The sequence below is a fragment of the Aspergillus thermomutatus genome (genome assembly GCF_002237265.1).
Source record: "Aspergillus thermomutatus strain HMR AF 39 chromosome Unknown NODE_38, whole genome shotgun sequence".
In the NCBI taxonomy this organism is placed as follows: Eukaryota; Fungi; Ascomycota; class Eurotiomycetes; order Eurotiales; family Aspergillaceae; genus Aspergillus; species Aspergillus thermomutatus.
Window position 1 is genome coordinate 66,756 of NW_020798087.1, and position 14,136 is coordinate 80,891.

The 14,136-nt window shown below is 49.5% G+C and overlaps 6 protein-coding genes across 6 annotated transcripts; 3 read left to right on the plus strand and 3 right to left on the minus strand.

Moving 5' to 3' along the window:
* Nucleotides 1-999: 999 nt before the first annotated feature.
* On the plus strand, nt 1,000-2,518 carry NEG1 (glycoside hydrolase family 30 protein; the record flags this gene model as incomplete). Its single annotated transcript, XM_026760490.1, has 2 exons — nt 1,000-1,861; nt 1,911-2,518. The coding sequence occupies 2 exons, from the start codon at nt 1,000-1,002 to the stop codon at nt 2,516-2,518; spliced, it is 1,470 nt and encodes a 489-aa protein (XP_026616609.1).
* A 1,796-nt stretch (nt 2,519-4,314) lies between these two features.
* Nucleotides 4,315-4,818, plus strand: CDV56_107042 (uncharacterized protein; the record flags this gene model as incomplete). Its single annotated transcript, XM_026760661.1, has 2 exons — nt 4,315-4,470; nt 4,570-4,818. The coding sequence occupies 2 exons, from the start codon at nt 4,315-4,317 to the stop codon at nt 4,816-4,818; spliced, it is 405 nt and encodes a 134-aa protein (XP_026616610.1).
* Nucleotides 4,819-6,624: 1,806 nt separating this feature from the next.
* CDV56_107146 (putative alanine--tRNA ligase) lies at nt 6,625-7,449 on the plus strand (the record flags this gene model as incomplete). Its single annotated transcript, XM_026760765.1, has 1 exon — nt 6,625-7,449. The coding sequence occupies one exon, from the start codon at nt 6,625-6,627 to the stop codon at nt 7,447-7,449; it is 825 nt and encodes a 274-aa protein (XP_026616611.1).
* A 234-nt stretch (nt 7,450-7,683) lies between these two features.
* On the minus strand, nt 7,684-8,497 carry CDV56_107204 (uncharacterized protein; the record flags this gene model as incomplete). Its single annotated transcript, XM_026760823.1, has 2 exons — nt 7,684-7,992; nt 8,060-8,497. The coding sequence occupies 2 exons, from the start codon at nt 8,495-8,497 to the stop codon at nt 7,684-7,686; spliced, it is 747 nt and encodes a 248-aa protein (XP_026616612.1).
* Nucleotides 8,498-9,590: 1,093 nt separating this feature from the next.
* On the minus strand, nt 9,591-10,370 carry CDV56_107285 (GPI anchored serine-threonine rich family protein; the record flags this gene model as incomplete). Its single annotated transcript, XM_026760904.1, has 1 exon — nt 9,591-10,370. The coding sequence occupies one exon, from the start codon at nt 10,368-10,370 to the stop codon at nt 9,591-9,593; it is 780 nt and encodes a 259-aa protein (XP_026616613.1).
* Nucleotides 10,371-11,105: 735 nt separating this feature from the next.
* CDV56_107366 (extracellular metalloproteinase) lies at nt 11,106-13,234 on the minus strand (the record flags this gene model as incomplete). Its single annotated transcript, XM_026760985.1, has 5 exons — nt 11,106-11,292; nt 11,353-11,767; nt 11,826-12,376; nt 12,433-12,827; nt 12,878-13,234. The coding sequence occupies 5 exons, from the start codon at nt 13,232-13,234 to the stop codon at nt 11,106-11,108; spliced, it is 1,905 nt and encodes a 634-aa protein (XP_026616614.1).
* Between the last annotated feature and the right edge of the window lie 902 nt (nt 13,235-14,136).

The following is a 14,136-nucleotide window of genomic DNA, read 5'->3' on the forward strand; positions in this document are numbered from 1 at the left end:
GACTTGATGACTTGACGACTTGACGATGGTTGATTGACGCAACACATCGGAGGGGCACGGCAGAATGAGGAGCTAACCATATTGGGAAGTCAGCTTTCGAAGAGACGGCGTGCCTGAGGCATGATTATGAACATCCTTCCCTTCCATCTGCTTCTAACTCCCTCCGTCGATGAGACAACCATATATGGGAGCAAGGTCCTCACTGATATTAAAAGGGCAATGTACATGAAACTATGTGTCTTCTCTCAAAGATTTGGATGATCTGGGATGGAGTTACTTCTGCATTAATTACCCTTTAAGGAAATTGGTCTCTTTGATGAAGACAAGACGGTGTACCTAGTCTTGTAGATGCGGGGAGTTTCATCTCCTGTGGGGCACCGGCTGCTGGCGTAGAGGCTTATGATTGAGCTAGAGATCTTGTTCAGGGGTTTCAACGGCATTGTCAAGTGTATACTATAAGGATGTCTCTGAGGTCTGCCTGCATATATTCATGCCGCTGAGAATGACACCCTTAATTAAAAAGCTGATCATAGTGCTTACTTACAGGGGCAGGCTTTGCCTTGTTAAGTCGAAGGTCCGTCCGAGGTAACAGGGCTAAGTCGAGTCATGGTGAAGTCCGGGATTTGAGGCTGACGGGATTGGTTTAGGGGCTGGAGATCAATGCCATACTGATTAGTGAACTTGTTTCTGAGACGTTTGAGGCTTGCATTAGTCCATGATACTGTGGTATCCTGATTCCGTGGGTGGTATTCTTCATGGTCGGTGTACCCCAGCGGGGAAATGCTTGTCCTGCTTCTAGAGATGTACCTGGATTGTAGTGGCCAATAATGCACTGGAAGGGAGATTATGGCTTAATTCTTGCCAAAATCAAGACCTGAATTAATACCAGCCTAGGAATTCGACTGCAGGTATAAAGTCTTGAATGCGCCTGTCCGCTGATCATCCTAGAGACACCAAGCAATATCCAAGAGCAAGACAATCTAACATTTCTCGTTGAAAATGCGCATATCCATTGGCGCTCTGCTTGGCTTGACAGCCCTGAGCCATGCCTCACCAGAAAAACGAGCCGCGTCTGCGTCTGCATACTGTTCCAACTCCGCCGGCAACTACAAGCTCTCCTCCATAGCAGCTCCGGTCAAAGGAGCAGGAACCCCAGGCTCTGAATCGACCTGGCAATTGACCGTTGACGACACCTCGTCCGGTCACAAACAAACTATTGTTGGGTTTGGTGCTGCTGTCACCGATGCCACGGTCACCTCGTTCAACACTTTGTCTGCCTCCGTGTTACAGAACCTGCTCAATGAATTGATGACGCCGGCCGGCGCAAACTTCGCTTTGATGCGACATACCATTGGGGCCTCCGATCTGTCCGGTGATCCAGCCTACACGTACGATGACAATGGGGGCAATGCGGATCCGTCGCTGTCGGGATTCAATCTGGGCGACCGAGGAACGGCAATGGCCAAGATGCTCGCAACAATGAAGTCTCTGCAGCCCAATCTAAAGATCCTCGGCTCTCCCTGGAGCGCACCCGGGTGGATGAAGCTGAACGGGGTCATCGATGGCAATACGAACAACAACAACTTGAACGATGGATACCTGACTAGCGGTGGAACCGGTAGTACGGGCTATTCCAGTCAATTTGCGCAGTACTTTGTCAAGTACATTCAAGCCTATAAGAATCTCGGTGCCCACGTCGATGCGATTACCATCCAGAACGAGCCGTTGTTTAGCTCGGCCGGTTATCCCACCATGTATGTCTATGACTGGGAGTCGGCACAGCTGATTCAAAACTACATCGGTCCAGCTCTCGCCCAAGCCGGACTAGATACCGAGATCTGGGCTTATGACCACAACACAGGTACGGGGTTATCATTGGTATGACAGCGAAAGAAGCTCACAAATCGCAGATGTCACATCCTATCCTCAGACCGTCATTAACCAGGCCGGTCAGTACGTCAAGTCGGTCGCCTGGCACTGCTACGCTCCAAACGTCGACTGGACCGTGCTAAGCCAGTTCCACAACACGAACCCTGGAGTTAAGCAATACATGACTGAGTGCTGGACTCCCGCATCTGGCTCATGGCATCAGGCGGCTGACTTCACCATGGGTCCCCTGCAGAACTGGGCCTCGGGAGTTGCAGCATGGACTCTGGGGACCAACGCCCAGGATGGTCCACACCTGTCCACTGGCGGCTGCGCGACATGTCAAGGCTTAGTGACCATTAACAACGGTGGCTACACACTCAACACCGCATACTACATGATGGCACAATTTAGCAAGTTCATGCCGCCTGGGGCAATCGTGCTCAATGGCAGTGGGAGCTACACATATTCTGGCAGTGGAGGTGTGCAGTCAGTGGCTTCGCTGAACCCCGATGGAACCCGCACAGTAGTCATTGAGAACACTTTTAGCAACGATGTCTACGTGACTGTCACTACTCAGAGCGGCGAGAAGTGGAGCGGGAATATTCCTAGTCAATCTGTGACTACCTGGGTTCTTCCAGCTGCAGCTTAAGAATGAGGTGTATTTGAGAATATATGGTGTATTGTTATGACATTGGAGACCTTTAAACTCCACTAGTAATTTCCATCTCATCTGACAATTCCTTATCTAGTAAAAAGAGGGGAATTCAATATTAGCATGGCTTGACCTGCTCCTTAGAGCTCTATGAAGTATTTCTTGCATAGTATACTAATTATGATATGGCGCTGAGGATCATCCCACATGATCCACCATCTATGGGGTAAGGTGTCTCTCCTTTGCTTAATACAATCTTCGTAAAACGAACAATGATTCATTCATTATGATGGAACTAACTTGCTGGATATTAAAAAAAGTGACTTCCCCTGGACCAGCTCACCAGCCTATCCAGCTTTTCTGGAGGACCTCATGGGATACAAGACGATGACAGAGTAGCGGAACATAATCAATTTTGAAAACACAAATAGATTAGTTCCCAGGCTTGCAAAGAATAGCAAACAGTACTGACTAGATTCATGTTATTTGAATAGTATATTATCAAACAGCAGGTTTGTTGAGTATGACATACCTAATCTTCCCTTAGCATTATTCTTCAGACAGTCATTGAGAGGTACATCGGCACATACATTGCATGGACTACACCAGGAAACCAGCCCAAGATGGTTAAACAGAAATTAATACAGAGATCTTTGTCGCATCCTCTGTGTAGAAAGACTGCGAGTACTGGCAGAAACACCGCCAAGATGAGTTTGCAGACGTGACTGAACATAGTTTATTAGTGATTGACGGATTAAAAAAAAGAATATTCCGCAATTTCTGGCATCAGATGCAAAGGATCTGGAATCATGAAAGGAACAGAGACACATACCTGGCAGAGTCTTGCGGAGCCCGCTCAGGCTGTACAGGTTGAGGCGGAGCAGGTTCAGGCATTCTGATGATAATGATAGATTTTGAGACTGATCAGAAGGATTTTACTTAGAAGAACATTCTGGGGACAACAGTATTTACAATAAACAGAGTTGATAAGGGAATTTATATCACAGCTGGCCGCCAAGAGATACTTATACCTCAACACGTACAGGTAGTAGGATCTTTGAGTTAAAGATCAGTAGCGCAGTGGAATATGGCAGAAATACTGTGTTTCTTTCAAAACTGCAAGGTGAGAGGAAACTAGAGTGATGTTCAGATCTCCCTGAGTATGTTCCACAGATGGGGGTGACTGGAGGTGGGAAAGGACAAGGCTCTAGAACCATGGAATATGCCCACATCATTAGATTGGACCCCTCTGGCCCATTAGGACCCTATATGCAAGGCTATCCCGATCGAGTCAGTTATCTGCATCCGTCTTATTTATAAGATACACTGAGCAAAGAGTGGGTTGGACATGTTGTCCAGTGGAAATAGAATGACTATATGCATTCCCAGGCATTCATTGAAACTCTGCTGACTGCCCAGAATTATGACTTGCCCTCGTTAAGTCATATTCCATCCGAATAATTGCTTGAGTAATCCCCATTCTTGGATTTCCTTCCCAGTCAACAGGTGAGATTATCTTGGACATCATGTAAGCTGTAAATCCAATAGGCCCGCCATTACTATATTGGCTGAGCTTTACAGCATGCCATAACATGAGAGAGCACCTGGCGTCCGTATGCAGCCGAGTCAACTGGCTGTCCAGAAAACCATGGAACTGGTACGCACATATCCAAGGATCGTCTAGAGATCCCCGCAATATCTATGATCAGCCAACTACCAAATTCAAAGCAGAGTAAGACGAGATAGGTGCAGGTAACAGAACCAAAAGCCATGCCTTAATATCCGAAGACACCATGCTCAGTGGTCGAAAAGTCTCCAAGGAGCCCTGGGAGGGTGACCTGGAAAGCAAGAAGGAAAACTTTGTGCAGGAGGAGCTGTACATCCATGGAAAGTTATTGATTGCAGATGACAGGACTATTATTTGCGGCAGTGCAAATATTAATGATAGGGTATGTGCCTGGTGCGCTAAACTTTTCTTCACTCAGAGGTAATACCTTCAACTGTCGCAACTTGGGTACCATGATAGTGAGCTGGCTGTTGTCATGGAGGACAGCAACATGATTGACAGTACTATGCACGGCAAACCCTACAAAGCATCACAGCTAGCTGCGACATTACGACGCAAAATATGGCGCAAACACCTCGGTTTGCTACCACCCCAGAATATCAATGCAAGTAATGACCCAGGCGCCCAACCCCCGGGAGACTGTCAGTGGGATTGTACGGACGACAATATCAAGGGGCCAGAGAATGACTTTGTGACTGATCCACTGAGTGACGAGCTGTGGGACACATAGACGAGACAGGCCACCACATACACAGAAATCTTTCGATTTCTCTTCCATGCTGTGCCGGACAATAATATCAAGACCTTTGAGGATTTTAATCTGTTTGCGCCTGGAAAACTGTCAAGCAGGACCATCTGCAAGACCCGTTCTTGCCCGCCCGCATCGTTAGGGAGAAGTTAGATGAGATCAAAGGTCATCTTGTCTGGATGCCGCTTGATTTCTTGAGAGATGGAGTAATGGTGGAACCTGGATTGTCTGTCAATCAAATCACAGAGGTAGGTTCACCTTGAGACCCCTATAGGAAGATACTTATTTTCCTGTTTGCCCACATATCCCCTGATCTGGCCATCGACTAGTCCAAGGTCCCTAACTAGCACGCTTCCTTCTATAAAACAGAGTATCTACACCTAACAGTGAAAGTAACTGGGTACACTTCTACATGTCGGTAGGATTAATGATGGGAAATAAAGCTATTACTATATAGTTTTTAGTTACTAGTAGGAAGTATCTAGCATTATTAGTCTGATCGGCAACACAACACGGCGCTCGAGTCACGCTCGTCGGAGCTCAATCCCTGAGACGCACTCGTTCAGATGCTCACAATCTTGTTGATGACTCTGGCTTGAGAAGCTTGAATCGACAGACATCTGTTGATCTAGGCTCTGTCAAGTCAATATCAATACCCTGAATGTGGCTGAGGAATTGTGAAAAGCGATTGGATAGTCGATGAGAGCAGCGACTCTCCCAACCACTGACTGGCTGTTTATTTCTCCCTGACAGCATTGTACCTTGGTATGATGGTGGATTCTTTTGCATTTTCTCAAATCCGGGGATGTCATGATGGTTCGCCACAACACTAAATGCTGGGTCTTATGACTGCTTGATCGTCCTCAAGTCGCCCCCGGAACTCTTTTTGTACTGAGACCTTTGTCCTATCGTCGCTGGTTTTCGGCGCTTATAATAATATCTTGGTGTCGACTGATTTCAATGTACAATCAATGTACAATATCCAACCTACTTCACAATACTGACAAGATATTGCCTCCGATTGAGATCTACCACGAACCATGTACCAAGCAATTGTCGGTCGTTCGAGGCCTCTCTTTAGTAGTCTAAAGCAGAGGCTTCAGACCCCAGGTATGCCACTTGCGAGATGGTGAAGGTCAACAGCAACTGGGTTAACCAGGATGCAAACAACTTGTCTTCCAGACACCAGTCAAAAGCGCAAGCACATCGTCCGGTCGGATACCTACAAAACGCCAGGCCCCATTCCCCTCTCGTCCTTGCGTTTGCAGGCACCTGCCTGGGCCACAGCCGGAGGAGGCATCTACGCCACTTTGTATGGTGTGTTTATGATGCTGCGCTCTATGCGACAGCTCAAGTACATTTAGCCATATCCCAAGTCTTTGGCTCAGACTGCAACTGCATCTTGTTTGATTTGATTCTGTTCACTGCTCGCTCGACGTTTCCGTCGCGTTGTTGACGGTCGGCCCTTTTACGGTCAGAATGGGGTCTGCATCTTGAAATTACTTAAAAGCGCCGGTTTTGCTTTACTATGTGGTTAAAGCGCTATAATGATCCACAGATCGAATCTTCATGCCTTGTCCTTCGGAATAATCGTCATTCTGACAGGAAATAAGCTATTCCCCGTTGGGTGAGGTGACTCAGACTGCGCTGAGGGGAGATTCGCAGAGAAGACGGGCGAAGGAAAAAGAACGAAGAGCAGCTCTTCACTTCAATAGTACCTTAAGGAGCTCTCATTTGTACTATCTGATTCTAAGTCTTAAATTCACTAGGAAATCTACTTTCATTGATATGACCTCGACCGTTCGCACTTTTCTGGCCTTCCAGCACAATGCCAAGCTCCACAATCTTCAAACCATCGTGAGGGCAATCCACCCTTTCCCGGCCTTGGAAGAATCGAACCGGCAGCTCTTCAAACAAGGCACCGATGCAGATCACGTTGTCGTCACAGATCAGACCATTTTCCATCCCCAGGGCGGCGGCCAGCCGTCGGATGAGGGCACCATGACCAGCGCCTCGGGGGCTGCGTTCACGGTCGCAGCCGTCCGCATGGACGCAGTGCGGGAGGGACAAGTCCTCCACTTTGGTCGGTTCACCACAGCATCCACCGTCTTCTCCGAGGGCGACACGGTCGAACAGGCGATCGACACTGATAAGCGTCTGTTGTACTCGCGCCTGCACACGGCGGGCCATGTCCTCGGCGCCGCGGTCCGGCACCTTTTGGAAAAGGAGGTGGAGGACTTCGAGGAACTCAAGGCCTCGCATTTCCCTGACTCGGCGGCGTGCGAGTTCCAGGGCGTCATCGAGGGGAAATGGAAGGACCCGATCCAGCAGAAAGTGAATGAGTTTGTAGCGGCCAAGCTGCCTGTCGAGGTGGAATGGTGGGATGAGGAGGATTTTCGAAAACGAGGACTGGAGCGATTGCTGCCCGATCGCAGTCTCGTCGCTCCCGGCGAGAAGTTCCGCGTTGTCAACGTCGTAGGAGCCGAAGTGTATCCCTGTGGAGGGACTCATGTCGATACGACTGACTTATGTGGGCCGACTACAGTGAGGAAGATTACGAGGAAGGCTGGCAAGTCTAAGGTCAGCTATACAGTAAGCGCGGGTTCTCATTGAAGCAAGGATCAAATTGCTGTCGACAAATGAAGAGTGTGAAAATCGAGATAGAAGACGAAATATAGAATAAGAGTCAAATATACATGATCCAACCAAAGGCGATGATGTGGAATGGTAAGGTAGATGAAGACAACCCAAAACAAGACTCGACCGGTCTAGTGGTCTTCTCTATGCGCTGTTGCTCACATCCATTGAGAAACAGAATTGAAAGAAGTGCAAAGTATCATGCATTGTCTACAGTCCACCAGCAGCGCAGATCTTCTCAGCAGCAGGCACACGTTGCGCATACCGATCGGGGTAGGCGGAGACCTGCACCTTCTGGCAAAGCTTGCCGACATCCATCGTCTTCCAGCCGCTGATATTCTTCATCTTGGCAAAGAACTGAGCCGCAGAGCGTGCAGGGTCCATGTCAGCAGCGATGTTGGGGTAGTAGACAGCACGTTGCTGGAAGATGCCCACGCTGTCGTAGTCGTGGCCGACGGCATCATGGTGGTATTTGAGCGACTCGGGTACCTTGCTATTGGCATAGATCAAAAGATTGGACTATAATAGCTCACCATCAGTACAATGATCATAATTGCCGATGCAATGAAGAGGAATAGGTACTCACCTCGACCAAGCCAGTTGCAATACCAGCCAGACAGCCTTGACGACCCAGGCCTTCCTTCTTTGCTTCACCGATGATTGCATGAGCGTGAGAGGACTGAGTGGCAGTGAGACCGGGAAGATTGCCGCTGCCGCCGCCGCTGCCACCATCACTGCCGCCATCGCAGTGCTTGGTGACATAGCCAGTGGTACCGGTCTTCACGTAGTAATCGGCGACATAGCAGCCGTCGGACGTCTTGTCCCAGAGCTCATCTCCCTTGACGTTGGTGCCGGCAGCCTGGCAGACAATGGAGATCTCATGGCCCTTGGGGTAAGACTTGACCACGGCATGGTTGGTGCCAGGACCAGAGCGGCAGTTGACACCATCGCCAGTGATGGGGTATGCGCTCACCAGAGGAACGGTGGCAGCAAAGGAGAGGGCAACGAGAGGAAGGTACAACATGACGACTTTTGATGTTGAAAGAGGTGTTGAGGATCAGGTGGTTTTAGTAATTGCCTTGATCTTGAAAGACTGAAGATGTTGATGCTGATGGGAATGACCCAAACTCGAGGGTGCAGACGTCTTTTATACAGCGGACCTGGAGCGATCCATGCTCACCTTTGCATGATCTTTGAGATCATCAAAACCTCAAGTCTGCCCTTGTCCTCTCCCTGAGAGCCAGTAATGTTCCCATACTCCGTCATGAGTACGGCGATCATCAATGTCCTCGTGTAAAAAGAGGGTAAGGACAAATGAGATTCGCTGCGGTTCTGCCTCGGAAATTACTTCAAACAGCCCAGGTCTGTATACGAGAGCAATGGCTCGCAGAATGAGGGCCTCTTGGGGGTTTTTTGGCCCCAACTGCAAGATCGAGGGTCCAATCTCGTATGCATCTCGTGAAAGATATCGACTGATGTCCCGGCTTGACCATTTCTGGAGTGGTCGGGATGGCTGATCTCGGATGCAACCATAATACGAAGCTTAGCGTTCGTGTTCCTGCACATTGACTGTCAGGGCAGTCTTCGTATCCCAAAAATAGCCGGGCAATGTCACATCTGGCGTCGATCGGCGAGGGACCAGCCATATTTAGACCAGAAGATATGAGGGAGTGGATTTCTTGGCCCAAGTTCTTGTTTTGTCTTGGTTATTCATATATCTATTACAAGAGTCCAAGACTCTAGCAGAATGTCCAAAGGAATGTTTGGTGACTGATTTCATTCACTTCTTCGTTTATCCTAGGTCGTACCCCAGTCTTCTTAAGTATGACACCCTCGGCAAGCCTTCATTCGGGACAAATCCATAATTGTTCACCTTTGACTAGCTAGCAATCTATCATACTGAGAAAAGAATCACTCCATATCTTCTTTCGATATGCAGAGACATGAAATATATGCTAGGCAGATCAGAATCTAGGTATAGTGAGGATAGCCTAGCTATTGTTACATAAAATATATTCCCCTACAATGGGTACTCAGAAGTATAGATACTGGAAGAAAGTACATGGGCATGAAGAAATTGAGTCTGAACTGCTCCGTTGAAGAAACTTCCACCCTCATCAAATCGCATCCACGTTCGGACAAGCTGCCACGCTCACAGTAGTGGTGATGGTCTTCACGCGGGGGCCACGAGCACCGGTGACCTGGCCAGGTGCCGCGGTGACCACCGGCGAAGCATCGGATCCATTTCCATTTCCATTGTTGGCCACGGACGGAGTCGGGGTGGGAACCTTGTCCAAGGTCACAGGGTGGGAATAGTCTGAACACCAACCAATAGTCTTAGGCACGATTCCGGGCTTCACATATTTGGAGGTGGAAGTGCTGGTGGTGCTGGGTGAAGGAGCAGGAAGGACGTGGGAGGAATGATGGAAAAGACGGGAGCTGGAACCGGTAGGGCTCACCGTGACATAAACGGTAGACGCCGCAGCGCTGGGGCAGGTGGAAGCCGTCGGCAAAGGAGCAGGGTCGACACAGGCGGTGCCGTTGACGGGTTCGGAGACAGTGAACTTGTCACCCTGCGCGTAGATGATGTAGACGTTGGTGCCGTTGATGCCGCTGATCTGGTAGCCCCATTCGGGGTTGGTGTCGCAGGGGATCTGGACAGGGTAGGACAGATCCGACGTAGGGATGTCCACAGCCAGCGGAACATAAGTTGGTGGCCAGGAGACAAAGTTCCAGAGATAGAGACTGAAGTTGGTGGGATCGGTATCAACGCTGGTCCACTCGACGGTGACGGTGGACCCGGCTGCGTAGGTCGAGTTGGCAGCGGGACTGGTGATGTTGATGGCAGCTGCCAACGAACCGAGCGAGACGATCAGGGGAATCACGGAGCGCATCATGTTGATTCTCGTATTCTTTTGCTTAGGTTGGCTTTTATTCGCGGAGACGAGATTGTGGAGTCCACTATCGGAACAAAATGGCAGATAGGAAAGAGAAGCTTCTTTTAAAGTATTATATTGAACGGAACTTCCAAAGAGTGACTGGTGACAATGCAAAGCAATGAATGAATGAATGAAAGAATGACTAGTAGTTGGACAGAAGCTTTGCCAGTTGGAAGATGGAAACGGGGCCCACGAGGATTAAGTACTCAATTGCTTGGAATTGCTCTACAATCCCTCGGGAATGAACCAACAGTAGTAGCCTGGCAGGGTAGATGAACCCATCATCGAACATCAAATGGTCTTAGAATGGTCCCTGCCGTAAACCTTTTTGGGATAACCGTTAATCCTGATCCTGCCAGTAATTGGCAGTGTTCGAGACACCTTGTTGGGTCTGTGCTCGGCTATTTCCTTGGCTATAAACCCCCCAGAATCAATTGGTCCATCCTGACATGCTCATTTCCAGTCCTGAAATGATGACAGGTACGGAGTTATTATACCAGCAAACTACCTAGGAATGGTGCATGGTGTCTTGTCCATGGCGCGCTTTGGAGGTTCCCCCGTTTCCCCTCCATTACGGCCTTATGGGGTGCATAACACTTGGGACTTAGGCAATTTAACCGGCGATACAACGTAACATTGCCAAGACTACCCCTTATTGCTCTGCATGGCATGGCACAAAGACTATTTTCTTACTCAACAAACACCACTGGGAACCTGAGTGCTTCCAACCCGACTCCTTGAGCTGTACTTGGCACCAGAACCCAAACCTCGCTTGGCGAATGCTTTCCAGATCTCACACTGGTTGGCACCACCAGTGAGAGCAGTGTCAGCATCAAGGATGGCATCACGGGCTTGGACGAAGTTGGGATTGCACGGTTGCCTGTATCGTGATTAGTGACATGATTGACCCTCGAACAGGATCCCAAAGGTCAAGACTTACAAAGCCATGCCATCAATGACCAATTTCATGGCGAGGTACTTGCCATCTGTCGGCACACCGTCGCGGAACGTGGGCTTCGGCGTATCATTTTTGCCATATTTATCAATCAAATTCCACATCATCTCGTACAGCATTGTCGTCCAGGCTGTACCGATGGCATGTACCTCGTTCAGGGAGTTCAGGCTGGTGTATGTGAGAGGATTGGTACTCAACGAGGTCGAGTAGGGGTAAGCGCGGATCCCGCCGGGCCTGTTCGCAGCCCATTCTCCCATGGTGTAGTCAGTCGAGCGCGTATCACCGGCCTTGAGTCGGATTGCGGTGGCCATGAAATCTCCCCAGCCTTCACCCATGCCGCCCGACTCGAGGGCATTCAGGCAGTTGGAGTTGGCAGGTCCTCCAGTGAGTCGGTTGGACACTAAGGATGTCAGTCTCGACACCAGGATTCTCGAGAATGAGCCAAGGGCTATACATACGACCGTGGGTATATTCATGAATGACAATTCCGGCCTCAAACGAGCCGTCCCGGTACGGCGTCGACTCAGTCCAGACATACATGCGCATGCGGCCTGGCTGTCCATCGGGAGGCGTCGCAAAGTTGGCGTTGTTGGTGCCAGAGCCATCCTGGGCGTTGAGAATCACATAGTCGCTTCCACGCCCGCCTTGCCCATTGGTGTTGTACTCGAAATTACCGGCCTTCTCGTTGAAGCCCAGGGTGTACAGCAGATCATGATAGGTATTGGCCGTGTAGAATAGCTGGATGATCGATGCATCGATGTAGGATGATGGAGGCGTCGAGCTCGTGGAGTAAGGGTACTTGAACGACAAGCTTGAGCTATTAGGGCGATAGTTGTTCAGGTAGCTTGTTCCACCACTGGGGTTGGATTGGGCAATCCCGTTGTTGCCGCGAGAAGTGGTATACTCTGTGCTGCCATCGCTGTTCCAGGTGAATTCCGACGCAGTCAAGTCCCATGGGTTGCTGATCACGGTACGCGAGCCCTCAGTTGGATCATTGATTCCCCATGCGCTGGCAATCAATGTCAGTCATGCTTCCTCGACTGGAATTGACTCCGCCATACTCACTATACTTGGTAGTCCGCTTCAGCGACATAGTCAACCACACCATGGATCTCCTGGCCGCTCTTGGCATCGATGTAGGTCAAGAGCCAGTTGCTATCAATGTCCGTCTCAACTCTCCATGTCAAGGCGAGCTCTCCATCGGCCTTGGCAAAGTATACCAGTTTCGCCTTGGGATCGGAGACAGTTCCGGAGACCCCCTTGAAAATGTACGACTCCTTCTCTTCTGCGCGCTGGGAAGACGCGCTATCCACAGCGATGGGAAGCTGCAGTGTATTTTTCGTTCCTTTGAGAGCAGTCACAGGGTCGGAGAAGTCGCGCCTGGTCAATGAAGTCGAACTTGGGATCTTGCCGGTGTAGAAAGAGTTGCCATAGGAAAAGACCTTTCCGTCTTTTCCAACCTGCACACCTGAATTAGCGAGAGGCATACACTTCTTGGAACGATGCATACATTGACATTGAAATCGGCATTGTCGATATCGAGACCGTTGGCTGTCTGGCGGAAATGGACGTGGGCGACACCATTGTCACCAACATAGTGGTCATCAACAACGCGGAAAGTAGCGTCAGGGACAATTGTCTTGACATGCTGAGTCGCGACCTCCACGTAGCTTTGCTGCACGAAAGGAGCAAAGGAGGACGGAGCATCGCCGCTGGTCTCTGTCGCATTGACATACTTTGCCATGGACTTCAAGCGGAAAGCGTTCAAATCGACAGTACGCCGATGGAGTCCTTGAGACTGCTGAGCAGGATGGGCAAAGACAGAAGCAGGTAGGGCAAGAGCCCCGGCCAGAAGAAGACCTCGCATTTTGACGAAGTTGATCTGAAGGAGAAGAATACCAGGTCCAGAGTGAGGTGCTCATGGTGAGAGATCTATGAGCTTCAGCTGGAGTATTTATACCAGAGCATCTGGCGCTACTAATCCTTCATTTCCCATCAGCTTCAGGTCACCATCAAGCATAGAACTGTCCAATCTTGGCCCGACGCAGTCCGGGGCTATACACATCATGGGATGTTGCAAGAACAGACAACTGCCCATTTCCCCGCATCGCTGGCCCGAGACCATTACTTTAGCAATGATAACAGTCATCTGTAAGCATTGCGGAGTGGACTCTCAATATAGTGCATGACCCCCTGAGGAAATGCTGAAGATAACGATCTGCATGGTTGATTGGAAAAGTCGACATGGGAGCAATCTTGATGAAGATTTAAGGGACCTCTCCGTCGGATCTCCGCGTCTTTTGTTGCAGAATCTACTTCACCAAGACTTTTAGATTGGCGTCGGTACACGCCAGTCTTGGGTGTACAATATGGGAAGTAATTGCCGTGGCTTTTACTCATTATGTCCAATGGGAAAGCACTGATTGTCCGTCGGAGCGATCTAAAAAAATGCTTGGCAATTCCTTGGGTTACATAGTTGGACTCGTAGCAGCGCTATTCGCCGCAGGTCATCATACACTTCGCCATCATGCCTGAAAGTAGAATAGTGAAAGGCATATCAGTGGTGGGAGGAACAAAGCTGCGATCAGGTGAAGAGTCCATTTCATGCTTATTCTTTTGTCATCTTGATTCTTGGCTCACGACAATCTATTCAAAACTGCTAGCTCTGGCTCATAGAGATGAACCCAGCAAGAATTCAAGCCCCGGCTTACGGGTGCCCTGCTTATTGAAATGGTCACCCAAATCACAGGAGTCCATGAACGACATAAA